Source organism: Paramormyrops kingsleyae, chromosome 17 (genome assembly GCF_048594095.1).
Source record: "Paramormyrops kingsleyae isolate MSU_618 chromosome 17, PKINGS_0.4, whole genome shotgun sequence".
NCBI lineage: Eukaryota > Metazoa > Chordata > Actinopteri > Osteoglossiformes > Mormyridae > Paramormyrops > Paramormyrops kingsleyae.
Genome location: NC_132813.1, coordinates 18,708,532 through 18,722,345, shown reverse-complemented (window position 1 = coordinate 18,722,345; position 13,814 = coordinate 18,708,532). Strand labels below are relative to the sequence as shown.

General features: G+C 43.0%; 1 protein-coding gene across 5 annotated transcripts in view; it reads left to right on the top strand.

Annotated features, from left to right (window-relative positions):
- Positions 1-13,814, top strand: part of LOC111851267 (glutamate receptor ionotropic, kainate 4-like) — a 127,935-nt gene that overhangs the window by 59,484 nt on the left and 54,637 nt on the right. For 4 of the 5 annotated variants that reach the window (XR_011983272.1, XR_011983271.1, XM_072701335.1 and 1 more), the window contains exon 2: positions 7,475-7,607. Coding sequence is in view for 3 of the 5 variants with exons in the window: in XM_072701335.1 (XP_072557436.1) it covers positions 7,526-7,607 (82 nt within the window). In the remaining 2 variants the exon portion in view is untranslated. Of the gene's footprint in view, positions 1-58; positions 182-7,474; positions 7,608-13,814 lie in introns of all 5 variants that reach the window. The other variant, XM_072701336.1, reaches the window with a different exon arrangement.

The window sequence follows — 13,814 nt, the reverse complement described above, 5'->3', positions numbered from 1 at the left end:
TTACCCTGGCTGGTTTAACCTCCTTTGATGGACACTTTTTTCACGTTTTACTTCACAGCCCCGTAACTGACCAAGTTTGAGGCAAGAGTGAAATGGACTTCAGTCAATCCTCCTTCCCCTCTCCAAGCAAAGACTTAATCTTCTCCTGTTGACGTGGCAGGTCTGCACACGATTGCAGATAGTAAGTCGAGTCGCCCACGCGTCGACTTGCGATATTTTTATCTGCATGTCTAGGTCAGGCTTGGAGGAGAAACCAGCCGTGACTGTTGATGCTTCTTCAGGCACGGTGGAGGTGAGGGAGGGGTATGAATTAATTGCAGTGATTGTGAGTATATTGCTGTGCCTCATTACGGAGTCGAGCTGGTATCCCCTGTAAACACAGCATCTTCTTATCAAGGATCCTCACTTCCTTGTCCTAATAAATCAAACGATGATACTGATTAACAGCAATTTATTTCTGAGCATCAAATGAAGGCTGGACTTTTCATGTGTGCGTGCTGAAAGTTTCTTAAGCCGTTGGGATGGCGATTGGATTAATTAGGATCTGTGTTGCAACTTTTCCCTTTATTATATATTGACGGTGTTTTGCTGTGGCCAAGGCGGTTGTGTGGACCTCATATTAAAACCGTAACTGAATGCAAGTCTGAAGGTTTTCGCATTTGCCCTTGTCTGGGTACCTTCTACTGCATTTTAGGGGATGTTGTTGGTGCAGTAAATGCTGTAGTGCTCTTATGTAGGGGAACCAAAAGGCCTCTCATGTCAGACAGATCTGTACTGGCGCTGTTCAGCTGGGGCTTGTTAGCAAGGCAGCGTTGAGCAGAGGGAAAGTGGCATGTTTTTGTGCTCTGGCACTACATGGGCACTGCATGGGCATTATACTGGTACTACACCAGTAAAATGTAGATACTCCATGCTGTAACATTTTTCAAGAGTGAAAATGTGACTCAGAGCCAATAAGGCCACCTCCCCATGCCTGTGGTGAAGGTGCTGGGTCTTCAGCCTGTGCCATACTTCTGCCCTTAGGTCTTACAGCCCGGGGGTTTGGGTGTAAAACCGGTAATCATTTTGTTTAGTGTTCTACCCTTTCCTGCAGCATTGTTCATAGCAATTAAGCTAGTGGTATGCTAATACTTCTCTACAGACGGATTGCTGTTGATTAGATGCTTGTGTCCACTTGAGGTGATTGAGCCGCAGACAGCGAGCGACGATTATGTTCTCCTCTGAATATCAGCTTTCCATTACGGGCCACATTCTCTGCTTCCTGGAACATGTGCTGAATCAGCTCAAGGCATTATGGGTAATTATGGACTCATCCTCAGAGACTTTTTTACATTGGCAGGCATTAGCATAATCTTACATTGGCTATCATTAACTAGGGTTCTTAAGATCAGCTACTCCACAATTGACCTTCCACAGGTGCTGGCTTGTTGCAGTTCTTGCCTCTCTGGCATGGCTACCTTGAAGCCGTGCCGGAGTGCAAACTGTGACATGGGAGATTAAAAAAAAAAAAAAATGGAAAAACAAGGATTTGTGAATTATTAATGCTGCAGACCCAGAGCTGAGCTGCCGAGCAAAGGCACGCGGTTTACTTCTGAACGTGAAGTACTAGTGAAACTTTTGTTAGTGGCTAAATGACTGTGAAATGACTTCTTCAAAGACATCAGTCAGATACTAAGGCTAACAAGAGGATTTCATTCAGACGCCCAGAGAACAGTATTGAAGCATTAAACTTGGCTTTGTTCTCCATTTTGCCTGGCGTCTGAGAGAGAGTCTTTAAAGCCAAGAGGGTCTCCATTCTCCATTGCTCTCCTCAGGTCCAGTAAAGTGAAGAGGTGGGTCTGCTGAAGGGGAGCTTGTTTGGGTAATGCCTGAAGTAGCTGCACAAGAAGTCCGCAGGAACAGAAGCAAGAGCTTCCCTAATGGCCTTCTTGTTCCAGGATTCTTCTGCTTTTCTAACCAGTCAGGTGTCCTCCTAGACCCTGTTACTGATTCTTTAGCCAATTAAATATCTTTTTAGACCCTGTCACTGCTCCTTCAACCAATTAAGTCCCCTCCTAGCACCTGTTACTGCTTCTTTAACCAATTACCTCTATTCTCATACTCTGTCACTGGTCCTTTAATCAATCAGATATTGTCCTAGACTAATCAGGTCTCCTCCTAGACCAGGGGTGGGCAGTCTTATCCACAAAGGGCCAGTGTGTATGCAGGTTTTTGGGGTAAACTTTAAGTCAGTTGTTCGAACCCAGGCGAGGACTCTTGAGACAATCAGTCCTCTAATTAGTGATGTTATTAGGAAGTTGCAGGGAAAACCCACATACATAGAGGCCCTGTCTGGATAAGACTGCCCACCCCTGCCCTAGACCCTGTTACTGCCCTCCTAATCAGGTTGGACCCTTGAAAAATAAATTCTTGAACCCAAACAAATATAGTGATTTTATATCCAATGTCCTCTTATTACATTATATACATAAATATCAACACAGGTGTGCATGGAGACAGTTGCCTCTAGGGATTTTCCTGATTTTCTGCTATCCTACATTATTTATTTGTTTAGCAGATATGTTTGGTTTTTTTTTGGAAATCTTAAGGATATCTCAGGGGTCCGTGCTCTGAAAAAACTCTGAGCAGCTGCTAGTGTGACCGTCATGCCGCTACATCAGTCCAGCAGCAGGACAGTGATACGATTCATTCATAAATAACCCGTCACCCTACAGAGGTGACAAGCCACGGTTAAGTGAGGACAGAGGAGTGAGGCGTCTGCCCGCTAAATATCATCAAACCGAGAAAAGGGAAGAATGAGAACTGAAAGGCTTTCAGTGACAAATCAATAAAAGCTCAGTATGCTCCTGGCATGCTTTTGGTTCAGTGGACAGTTTCAGGACACATTTGTAAGAGATGCTGAACCAGAATTTCTGGTCTCCGAAGCTACAGGTAACAGCTGTGACATTTTCATAGCGGTATGTTAAACTCCTGACAGCAAATGCAGAGCCAGATGTTAAAAGAGCATAAGAATCGCTTTGTAATTCAGGCCATTGCTCTGAAGGAAATTGCTCTGGAAGTGTTAATGACCAGACTTAGGTTTCCCTAAAGCCAGCAGTGCATGAGCATGAAACATATACATTCATCTAACCGTCAGATAGTTTGTCATTATCACTCTGTCAAACTGTTATTATTAAGCTGCATAAATGGTACGTTAGCTGTGTCGGAGCATGAAGCCAGGCTGCGTACGTCGTCGGAGCGGCATTCGAGCTGAGTGCCAGTCGGCCTGGCAGTCTCGCTCCAGCAGAGTCCAGCTTACTCACGTGGGTGTCAGTCAGTGCCGTAATCTCCGTCAAGCACTGACTCAGTAAAGCTCGGGAATCACAGTCAGGCTCAGGCGTCCCGGACGAGTCTCAGCCAGTTTGACGAAATGTGTTGACGTTCTTGCCGAGTTAGAAGAGCAAAGCTAACCTTTCCTTCACCACTGAGTGCTCAGTCAGTATTAAAACCCCCACATTACTGACCTACCTAATGTCACGCTCCCCACTAGTGATAGTCACCTAATTCATCAAGCTCACCATCTCATACACGGCTGTCAATTCATGCCATATATTTCACTTTCCTGTTCGTTTCAGCTCCCTCCCCCACAATGGGATGTAGCAGCCCCCCCACCGTCGCCCTGCTCCGCTTTCTCCCCAGGCACTACAGGAAGCAGGAAGGAGACTTTGAAAAGCACCTGCTACATTACCCCCACTCTCCAGATGCTGTGCGAGACCTAAATCACACTTGGTCAAACATGACACCGATACCTCGGAGCGTCCGGAGCTAGCGGGGTCCTCTGTGTCCCTCAGGACCGTCTTAAGTGTTGCGTGAAGGTTAGCAAGTGGATGCCTGCTCAGTCACTCTCATGGCCATCTGGTGTCACAGCTGAGCGTCAGAGTATACGCTATTCACAAATCACAAGTTGGATGGTAATACCCAATGGAGTACGACACCATGTGACACGCCAAACGTGAATGCCAATGAAGACTGATGGCGATGTAACAATGCCCAATCAGCTGCATATATTTCTCACAGATGTTCCTGTATCTTATACATCTGAGCACTGCTAGCCAGTGCTTTTCTTGCCAGGAGCATGGTCGATGTTTTGCATGTATGACGGCTGATTAATCTGGCAAATCTATAAATAGCAGATGATATCAATTCATTTACATAAGAGATGTACTACATAAGAGGCTTCTTTGCATGACCTGTCTGATGATACGGGCTGTGTTCAAAACTGTGTGCTGCATACATCGTACTGTATACCGTAACCCCTATACTGTGTCAGTGTAGTATCTGTTATGCCAGCTTTTTTGTAAGCGTTTTATAGCATGATATATTTTTACATGACGCCGTTGCGATCCTTTTAAATCCGTAATGACCATTTACAACAGACAAGGAATGATTTTTCAACCATTATGCGGCAATAACTTGCCAGTCGTGCCGTGGAAAATGATCAAATTCTACAAAAAAAACTTACTACAAATAAAATGATTGAAAACTAAACCGGTAGCTTATTCAGAGTGTCACATCTGTTAAGCCCTGCGTGTATGGAAAGGACAGGTACATTGGGATGTGTAGTTATTTACAGGGACTGAACAGAATTACAAATTCAGTCAGGACAAACAGCTACAAATTCACAAATTACAAAAGAATGTACCACTTTAATATATACATTTCAAATAAATGTAAATAGGCATTAACACAGAATTACACCTAGACAAAGGATGGTTACTGTTGTCTCACACATCTTGGACCAGGGTTCGAGTCTCCACCATGTATGTTCTCCCCGTGTCGGCGTGGGGTTTCTTCTGGGTACTCCGGATTCCCCCCACCCTGAGGCCGACTGGAGTTGCCAAATTGCCCATAGGTGTGCATGTGTGAGGTGTGTGAGTGACTGGTGTGTGAGTGACTGGTGTGTGAGTGTGCTGTGCGATGGCCTGGCAGCCCATCCTGGGTCGATACCTGCCTTGCACACATAGGATCCAGGATAGGCTCCGGACCCCCCCCCCCCCGCAACACAGGATAATATAAATAAGTGCCTTGTGCCTTGCCTATGGGAAATGTGAGCAGCTATCATTAGCTAGCTCACTGATCCGTGTAAAACTGCTGATTCATTTGGTCCAATTAGTCTGACTTTGGTTCGTTATACTTTGCCCCCTTTTAAAATGATAATAACAATAATAATAGTGATAATAATAATAATAAAGAAGTATCAGAAATTGATTTTTATTCTGAGACTGTGTCATGTCCTGCCATCGTGCATCAAGCACCCCGTGCCTGCACCGGTCGGCCGCTGCATTGAGACTTATCTTTCAACCCCTGTATTAGCTTAGTCATATCATCTTGTTTTGTTTGACTCATCTGCCGGCCCCTGGAGGATGGGCTCCCCCTTTGGGTCTGGTTCCTCCCAAGGTTTCTTCCTCTTAGGGAGTGGGGGGGGTTGCCTTTGGCTTACTCACTGGGGGGTCCTTACGAGGCAGAAATGTAAAGCGCATTGAGACAATGTAATGTTGTGATAATGCGCTATATAAATAAAATTGAATTGAATTGAATTGAATTGAATGTGCCGTCTGATGATGTAATATTATGTGAGCCATGAAATCACTTCCTATGTCGTGAGCCGCATGATGCTTTTGCTGTTTTTTTATGGACTGCTTCATGTTGTAACTGGTTCCTTTAAGCAAGATGTCTGTCGTCATGTGTCTGTCTGATGACGTCCCTGAATGTTTCCCAGGGGCTGGCCAATCCCTTAAAGCTCACTCCATGTGCCAATCTGTGCAGCCGTTGAAACTCGTTGGCTGTAATTGCATTTAAGAAAATTGATTTGTCTCAGAGTTCATGTTATAAAAGACATTTTCTTGCTGTAATATACTAATTACTGACATGTTAAGTGTCTGTACTGTACAAAACCTTGTGGCAAGTGAATCTATGCTGGTTGGATAGTATTGTTTTGTAGTCTTTTGGATCCGATCTAATCTTCCCCCAGAAAAGCAGCACAATTTAAGAAAGGTGAAAAAGAGTTAAAAAAGAATAACAGCATTTAAGCTAGCCTCGTGAAAATTCACCCTATGGAAATTTTTTTCATTTTTATATTACACTTAAATAAGTGACTGCTGTTTCCTTTGATGATTTCTGTGTCTTATAGTGGCAGAGGTTTTTATTTGCAGACAAATAGAGAGGGGGAATGAGGCGACAAGCCATCGGCTTGATGGTGCCGGTCCACTGACGATCCGCTTCTGTTTGAGTGATGCTCAACAGAAACAGATTCATTGGTTTAAGCTGAAAAGGTACAGACTGCCTGGTCAAGATCACTCTGCTGCAAAAGATTTATATTCTTCACGATAAGAGCTTGGCCTTGAAATGTCTGCAGCCACATGTAGCACTAAATTCTTGAACAAACCTGCCTTCATGCTTAAACAGGGAATCTGCATGCAGTATAGTCCAGTGTAGATGAGTATGTGTGAGTTTGCCATACTGAGCATGTCTATAGAGTATAGCTCAGTCTCAGGGTGTGACTGCAAATCCGGTACAGTTTGTTCACACTGTGTATGTAGATGGAGCATAGCTTGCCCTCACTCTCTGTGTATGGGCTTAGTTTATTTTATTTTATTTTATTTTACCAGGCAGGACTTTAAGGACCTTTCCTTATTTACAATAACAGCCTGGCAAGTGCCAGAAAACACTAATTGGGGAAGAAAAAAAAGGAGGCTTACTTGACGGGGCATAAATATAGTATTTTACTGTTACTTATGTATTAATTAACCACAAACTAAGTGTTAGTTACATACTGATCTCATGTTTGTTCATTTATTCAATTAATGAATCGTGACAAATGTTTTATCTGAAGCAGTTACTATATTTGTTACTATATCTATAATTCTGTAAACCTTTGTGAACTATACTGAAGGAATTACTCAGTGTGCAGGTAACATGAGTGAAATACTGATCTCATGTTTGTTCATCATTAATGAATCGTGACCCATCTTTTATCTCAAATAGCAACTACATTTGTTCATGATTTGTTCATAATTTGTTCTTCAGTTGTAATTGAGTTTTTGCTATATCAATGCAGTCCATTTTTAAGTATTTGTGCCCCATCAAGTGTTACCAGAAAATCAAACAAATAAATTAATTAATTAAATTGAAGTGGAACATCTACAAGTGTCATTAAACATGTCCATAAATAAGCCCTTAAAAGCAGTAATTGAAATAAATTCACTGTGTGTACGTACAGTAGCGTAGCTTAACCTCGCTGTCTGTACGTAGCATAGCTTGCCGTCACTCTGTGTGCAGGTATATACAGTAACGTAGCTTGTCCTCACTCTGTGTGCGGGTATATAGCGTAGCTTGCCATCACTCTGTGTGCGGGTATATAGCATAGCTTGTCCTCACTCTGTGTGTGGGTATATAGCATAGCTTGTCGTCATACTGTGTATATACTCCTGTGTAGGAGGCCGTGACAGGGGGAGCCCCAGCCCAGGACCCATGAGCCCTGTGGAAGATGCACACTGCCTGGGCGCCTCTGCTCTTCCTGGCCGCGTGCATGAGGAGCAGCACCTCCAGCCCTCTCTCCTTCCGCATTGGTGAGTCCCTAATACCCCCACCACCACCATGCCAGGGTCACAGCATGTCACCCTCCACTGCTAACATCAGCAAATGCTAAGCCCAAACAGTCATCGTGTCCTGCAGAGATGCCAGCGAGTAGGAGGACACAGGTACTGACCCAGGACTGGGCTTGACAGGAAGTGGTTATCAGCCTCCTCTAGCAGTCTCTCCACTCCATTCCTCACAGCGGTTACCTGGTAACAGGAGCGAGGCCCCTCTGATAGGACCCCAGAGTTGATGGGGTGTGGAGTCTGGAAGACTCAGATACAGAGAGCACCTGAAACCTTGGGAGTTGTTGACAGCCATATTGATCTCTTCAAGCCAGGGTTTATTGAAAAGCTCATTTCATTTAATTAAAAACAAGATGAAGCATCGCACCTTCAGCTCAGGCTGCTGAATCAGGGATCAATTACGGAGAACCCAGTTCACTCCAGCACAGCCGGTGTTTTGCTTCCAGTGTGTTTGCAAACATACCACATCTCTTCATTGTTGAGATATATTCCTTCTCAGTTTTTTCATTTTGATATTTTCATTGAGATGCCTGAAAAGCCTCACCTGTTTTATTCTTACCTCTTTAGTTCTCTTCTTTATGGGCCGTTCAGGCTGATTTACATGGCAAGATGGCGTGCACCAGTGGCCATTTTAGTAGAGATGTCACTATCCACTATATACAGTGGTACCTCAGTTCTCAAATTCATTAGAACTCGAATTTCTTAAAAGTCGAACCAACTAATTAGCTATAACTCGATCTGAATCTCAGAAGTCGAACCGTGAACGCCGACCTAAGATAACTTGTACGTGGGGGGAAATGAGTCATGCGACACGTCTCTCAGTGGAAACAAAGGGTAACGCTTCAGTCTCAGCCTCGCATTCACTGTGATAGCACCGTGCATGTTTACACTAGCTGAATACATACTGTATACAGTATTTAGACAGTAAAAATACATTGACAATGATACACAGTAACAGTAATTATTATTATATATAATAAAATACATTTAAAAATAAAGATTTCTTATTAATTAATTTAATATTAATAATAAACCATTAATACATTTCATTATAATAATATTGTTGTGCCGAGCGGGGAAGGAATGGAGACAAAGGCGCAGACGTCAGGGTATCGGGGAATACGGGGTTTAATTACAGGTAAGGCAAGCAAAACGCAGACGGACAATACAATGACCGGACTGGGGAAACAAACTGAAACACAGACTAAATACTGAGGACTAGTGACAACAACCAGAAACAGCTGATCACACGGGGATTCCACACGGGGTTAGCGAGGGGGCGTGGCACACGGAAGGAGTGGACGATCGGGGCAGGACACATTGTTTGGATACATTTATTTTCTTACTTTACAAATTACTGTTTTGATAAATGTGCTTAGATGTGTTTAGTACAGTATATGCTCTTCTTGTTTTATCTGGTTCATTTTGTGTTTAAATGCTAAAAAAACATATTTAGGTGTAATTTTTTGTGGCCGGGAACCAATTAACTGGTTTTCCATTATTTCTTATGGAAAAAATTCAATCACAACTCGAACTTTTTAGGATTCGATCCGGAGTTCTGAACGGATTAAATTCGAGTTCTGAAGTACCACTGTACTCCAATCAGATCTAATCCATTTGGTATTTATATATGCCGATTCCGAGTCCTGATTGGATCTTTTAATAAATATGTAAATAACATACAGATACAGTAGAGTATAGGGTAAGCCTTGTAATATCGCAGTATTCTTCCTTATGATGCTTCTGCAAGAGACGTTTATGACCCTTTTGGTGTTCTATAGAACCCATCCTCTCTGCGTGCTCGCTCAGCATTAAATTATTAAATTGCACGCGTATGCATTCACAAACAGAAAACCCATCCTCTCTACACACTCGCATCTGCTCAAAACTCAGTCCCTCGACAGGTTCAGTTTTGAAACTTTGGAGGCGGGAACAGTGGCTGATTTCTCCACTTCATTGATTGGTCACTTTGAATCTTATGACTGGCTGTTTGCTTTGGAAGAAAATGAAGAAGATGATCACTGACCAGTTGATGAGAGTACAGCCAGTTTCACGCTCTGTCATGGTGTCGGGGTATGGAACTCTTAGTTAACAGCTTTCAAAGATGTTGTTTTAATATTGCACGTTCGAGGTGGTAATTGGAATCATATTTATGTGTGTGTACTTAATTAAAGCAGCGCTTGAAATTCAGCGCAGGATTGCTGGAATTTCCCACTTCATCTTACAGTATATAAAAGTCACTGCAGAATGGGCCACTGTACAGTAAATTTCATTGTGAACAACAAGGCATCTTTCTTCCTACAACATCACAGAACCAGTTTAAATCCTGGGGGCAGTGCTCCCCTGATATTAGTTATATCTCGGGCTAGTGTTAGAACCGAGGAGAAGTTGGGTTAATATCGCACTTTCAGGTATGTTATCAAAGTGCGCAGAATTAATGTGTAATATGTATGAGTGTGTGGAGAGGTTGGGTTCTCTGCCGAACGCATATGGGCACATGGGTTTTTATGTTCTGAGACTAATTAAATGCTATCTAAATGACACTCTGTTGCTACCTTGTCTCGCAAGGATGGCATTACAAACATTGCAGGAAGCTGTTGGCTACTCTGAGTTTCCGATTTAAAGAATTTCCACACGGCTGACATCTTGTTAATTTTAAGCCGTGTGCCTCAGGCTTACTGTAGCAGGTGACAGAACCATACAATCTGCGCAACTAACGTAAATTGGGCGGGCACAGGAAATGAAGTAGGTCGGCCTTTGGATCGGGTTGTGGTAGGCGATACTGATCAATTAAAAAATACCTGGATCGGCCCCGATCACTGCAATTTAGTATTAACGGTCAGGTGTGCATTACCATTAGCTCTCTGTTAGCATTAGGAGTTGCCTCAGGGTCAGGTATACATTTACACCAGGACTGCATTAGAATTAGAGGTTGCTCTGTGGTCAGGTGTACATGAGCAGCAGCTCTGTGTGGGGATTAGAGGTCCCTTCAGGGTCAGGCGTAGATCCATCAGGTCAGGTCTGTATTAGCATTAATGGTTGCCTCAGGGTCAGCTGTGCAGTAGTATCAGGTCTGTATTAGTGTGAAAATTTGCCTCAGGGTCAGGTGTACATTAACATCAGGTGTGTATTAGCATTTACGATTGCCTCAGGGTCAGGTATACATTAGCATGTTTTGAAATTAGCGGTCGCCTCTGGGTCAGGAGTGCAGTAGCCTCTGCTTTGTATTAGCATTAGCAGTTGCCTCAGGGTTAAGCTGTGATCATGTAGCTTTAAGTTAGTATCCGTGTTAAAGCTACATATCTGCCTATTTAGCATATTTATTTCTTTAAAAGCAGGAAGGTGCTTTAGGGGAAATTTGCGGTAACGCTGTCTGTTCTCTGCGATCTAACTGTCACCCATGTGCGCAGAGAACCCATGTGCTCTCGGGCAAATGCAACATTTAACGCCACTCGTACGCTGAAGAAATACAGGTCTTTAAACCACCCAGCAGACGCTGCTCCTTTGCTCATATATCCTCCAAAGGTCGTGGCAGAAGTTTGTTTCCCAATGTCATATTTTACCAGTTGCCCTGTATGGAAATCTTTGGACTGTAGTGTCTGTGAGCGATGAGGTTTACTGCCACCGATTATCATTTCAATACGCAAACACATAAAGGACGTACGAATATAAATTGTCGTTTAATTTAGAATGTGTCCGTGAATACGGATGCTATCTGGAGGTAACATATTGGATGGGGGGGGGGGGGTTTAAAGGAGGTGAAGGCAGTTAATCAGCTCCATCTCTGCTGTCCTGTTCCCCCTCCAGCCTCAATTCAGGAGCTTAAATTGTGAATGTTTGGAACAAAGATGGAAAAAAATATATATTCCTATATTCCTCCCAGCACCATATCTAACACGAAAAGTTTAAGGCTGTTACGAGGCCAAATGATACACCACCCTACCTGCTCGCCATCACTCTTTAGAAGTGCCCATTACTCTCTCCCTTCATGATAACTTCACTTTCCATTTATTTTACCTTCTATTTTTCCTTCTTTTAAGTTGTTTTATATTTTCCAGAGGTAATACACAGAGGTGATTTACAGAGTCTGTTTTTTTTTCCCTCATTGACGAGAAACAGTTACTTCTATAACATACAGTTGCAGTTGCTATCCTGTAAATAATATTTTCAAACACTCATGGTTGCCTAGTGGGATTCCTGATGAGCTTGAAGAAGTGCAAATGTCTCAGGATGCAGGTGGAAATCAAGTCACCTGTCACCTTGACAGCGACGCGGTCCGTTACATACACGAGAGCAGGCCATTCCTTTTCCCGGCTTTCCGTCTCACGCCATCGCCTTCCCTCAGGAATGACTTCCTCACCTGATGCCGTTACGCGAGAAGTGTTGCGCACTCTTACATCAACCTCACCTCCACCTGGCTGTCGCCGGGCCTCACATCGAATTCACCCTTGAAATATTCATTTCCGTTTGCTGGCAGCCTGGGCAGGTAATACTGTGCAAACTTTCAACTAAATGAAATAAGCGATGAGCAAATGGTGTTACGCACCCCTCCCACACACATCCTTCCCTGCCCCTCTCTGCTCATATCAAAGATTTTGACTTTGAGATGTGCATAATCTGTGATGCATGGGAAATGATGTCACCGGGGGCAGATATTGGCACCCAGACTTCTTCATTTGAGGACTGATGCTCGTCGGACACCCTGACCTGAGCTTTTTTGTTTTTGGTTGGTTGGGGGAGGCAGATATCAGTGATGTTACCAATACCAATACCAATTTATTTATAAAGCACTTATAAAAACAACCACTTGGCTGACCAAAGTGCTGTACATCATATAACAAATACAAATATAAACACAACCAAAAAAAACACAAAAACAAATAAAAGAAAAAAAGGAAAAGATGAGTCTCAGTCACCACAACATACTGGACCCAAAGCCAAAGAGTAAAAATGGGTTTTTAAGCGAGATTTAAAAACAACAAGAGATGGCGCTTGCCTCACATGCAATGGCAAATCATTCCAGAGTTTTGGTACAACTACCGCAAAAGCTCTATCGCCCCTTAGTTTATGATTTGCCTTTGGTACGGATAGAAGCAGCTGGTCTGCTGATCTAAGTGATCGAGATGGAGCATATGGGTGAAGCAGTTCTGCTAAATAAGGAGGGGCACAGCCGCTAAGGCACTTAAATACAAATAAAGAATTTTAAACTGGATTCGAAACTGGACAGGAAGCCAGTGAAGCGAGGCAAAAATTGGAGTAATATGCTTGCGCATACTAGTGCCAGTTAAAAAACGTGCATAAATATGTGTATATGGGTACGATCGCGTGTGTGTATGCCACATATATATAATACCTATTTGTAACATTATTATTATTGATATTGTTGTTGTTATAATGTTTGTTGTTTGACGTCCTTGTATTCTGTATTCCCCTACACTTAATTTTCTCCATCCCACCTACATTATTATTATTATTATTTCTGTATACCTTTGTTTTCTTTTTTCCTTTTTTTTTTTTTCTCCCCCTCTCCCCATGGTGATTAATGTCTCTTATTGTTACGATTGTTGTTTCTGTACCCCCCCCCCTTTTAAATTTTTTTTATAATCACGGTATTAGGACGGGTGAGTTCGGAGCGGCCACACTCTTTACTCTTGAATTTAATGTAAAATAAAGTTGTCCTCCGAAGAGGGGGGGTGGTGGTGGGCAATTAAAAAAAAAAAAAAATGTGCAGTGGCATTCTACACCCGCTGTAAACGCGCAATGGAATTCTACACCCGCTGTAAACGCGCAGTGGCATTCTACACCCGCTGTAAACGCGCAGTGGCATTCTACACCCGCTGTAAACGCACAGTGGCATTCTACACCCGCTGTAAACGCGCAGTGGCATTCTACACCCGCTGTAAACGCGCAATGGAGGTCTGACTAATTCCCATAAGAAGCGAGTTACAAAAATCAAGACGTGAAGTCACAAATGCATGTATCACAGTTTCAAGTTTTCTTTTCGACAAAAAGGGCTTGATTTTTGACAACCTTCTAATTTGAAAGAAACATGATTTTATCACTGTGTAAACATGAACATCCAGTTTTAGGGCAGGATCCATTTTCACACCCAGATTTGATATAATTGATTTCTCAAGATGTGCAAGAGAAGACAAGTCAAAAGAAGGGGAATTA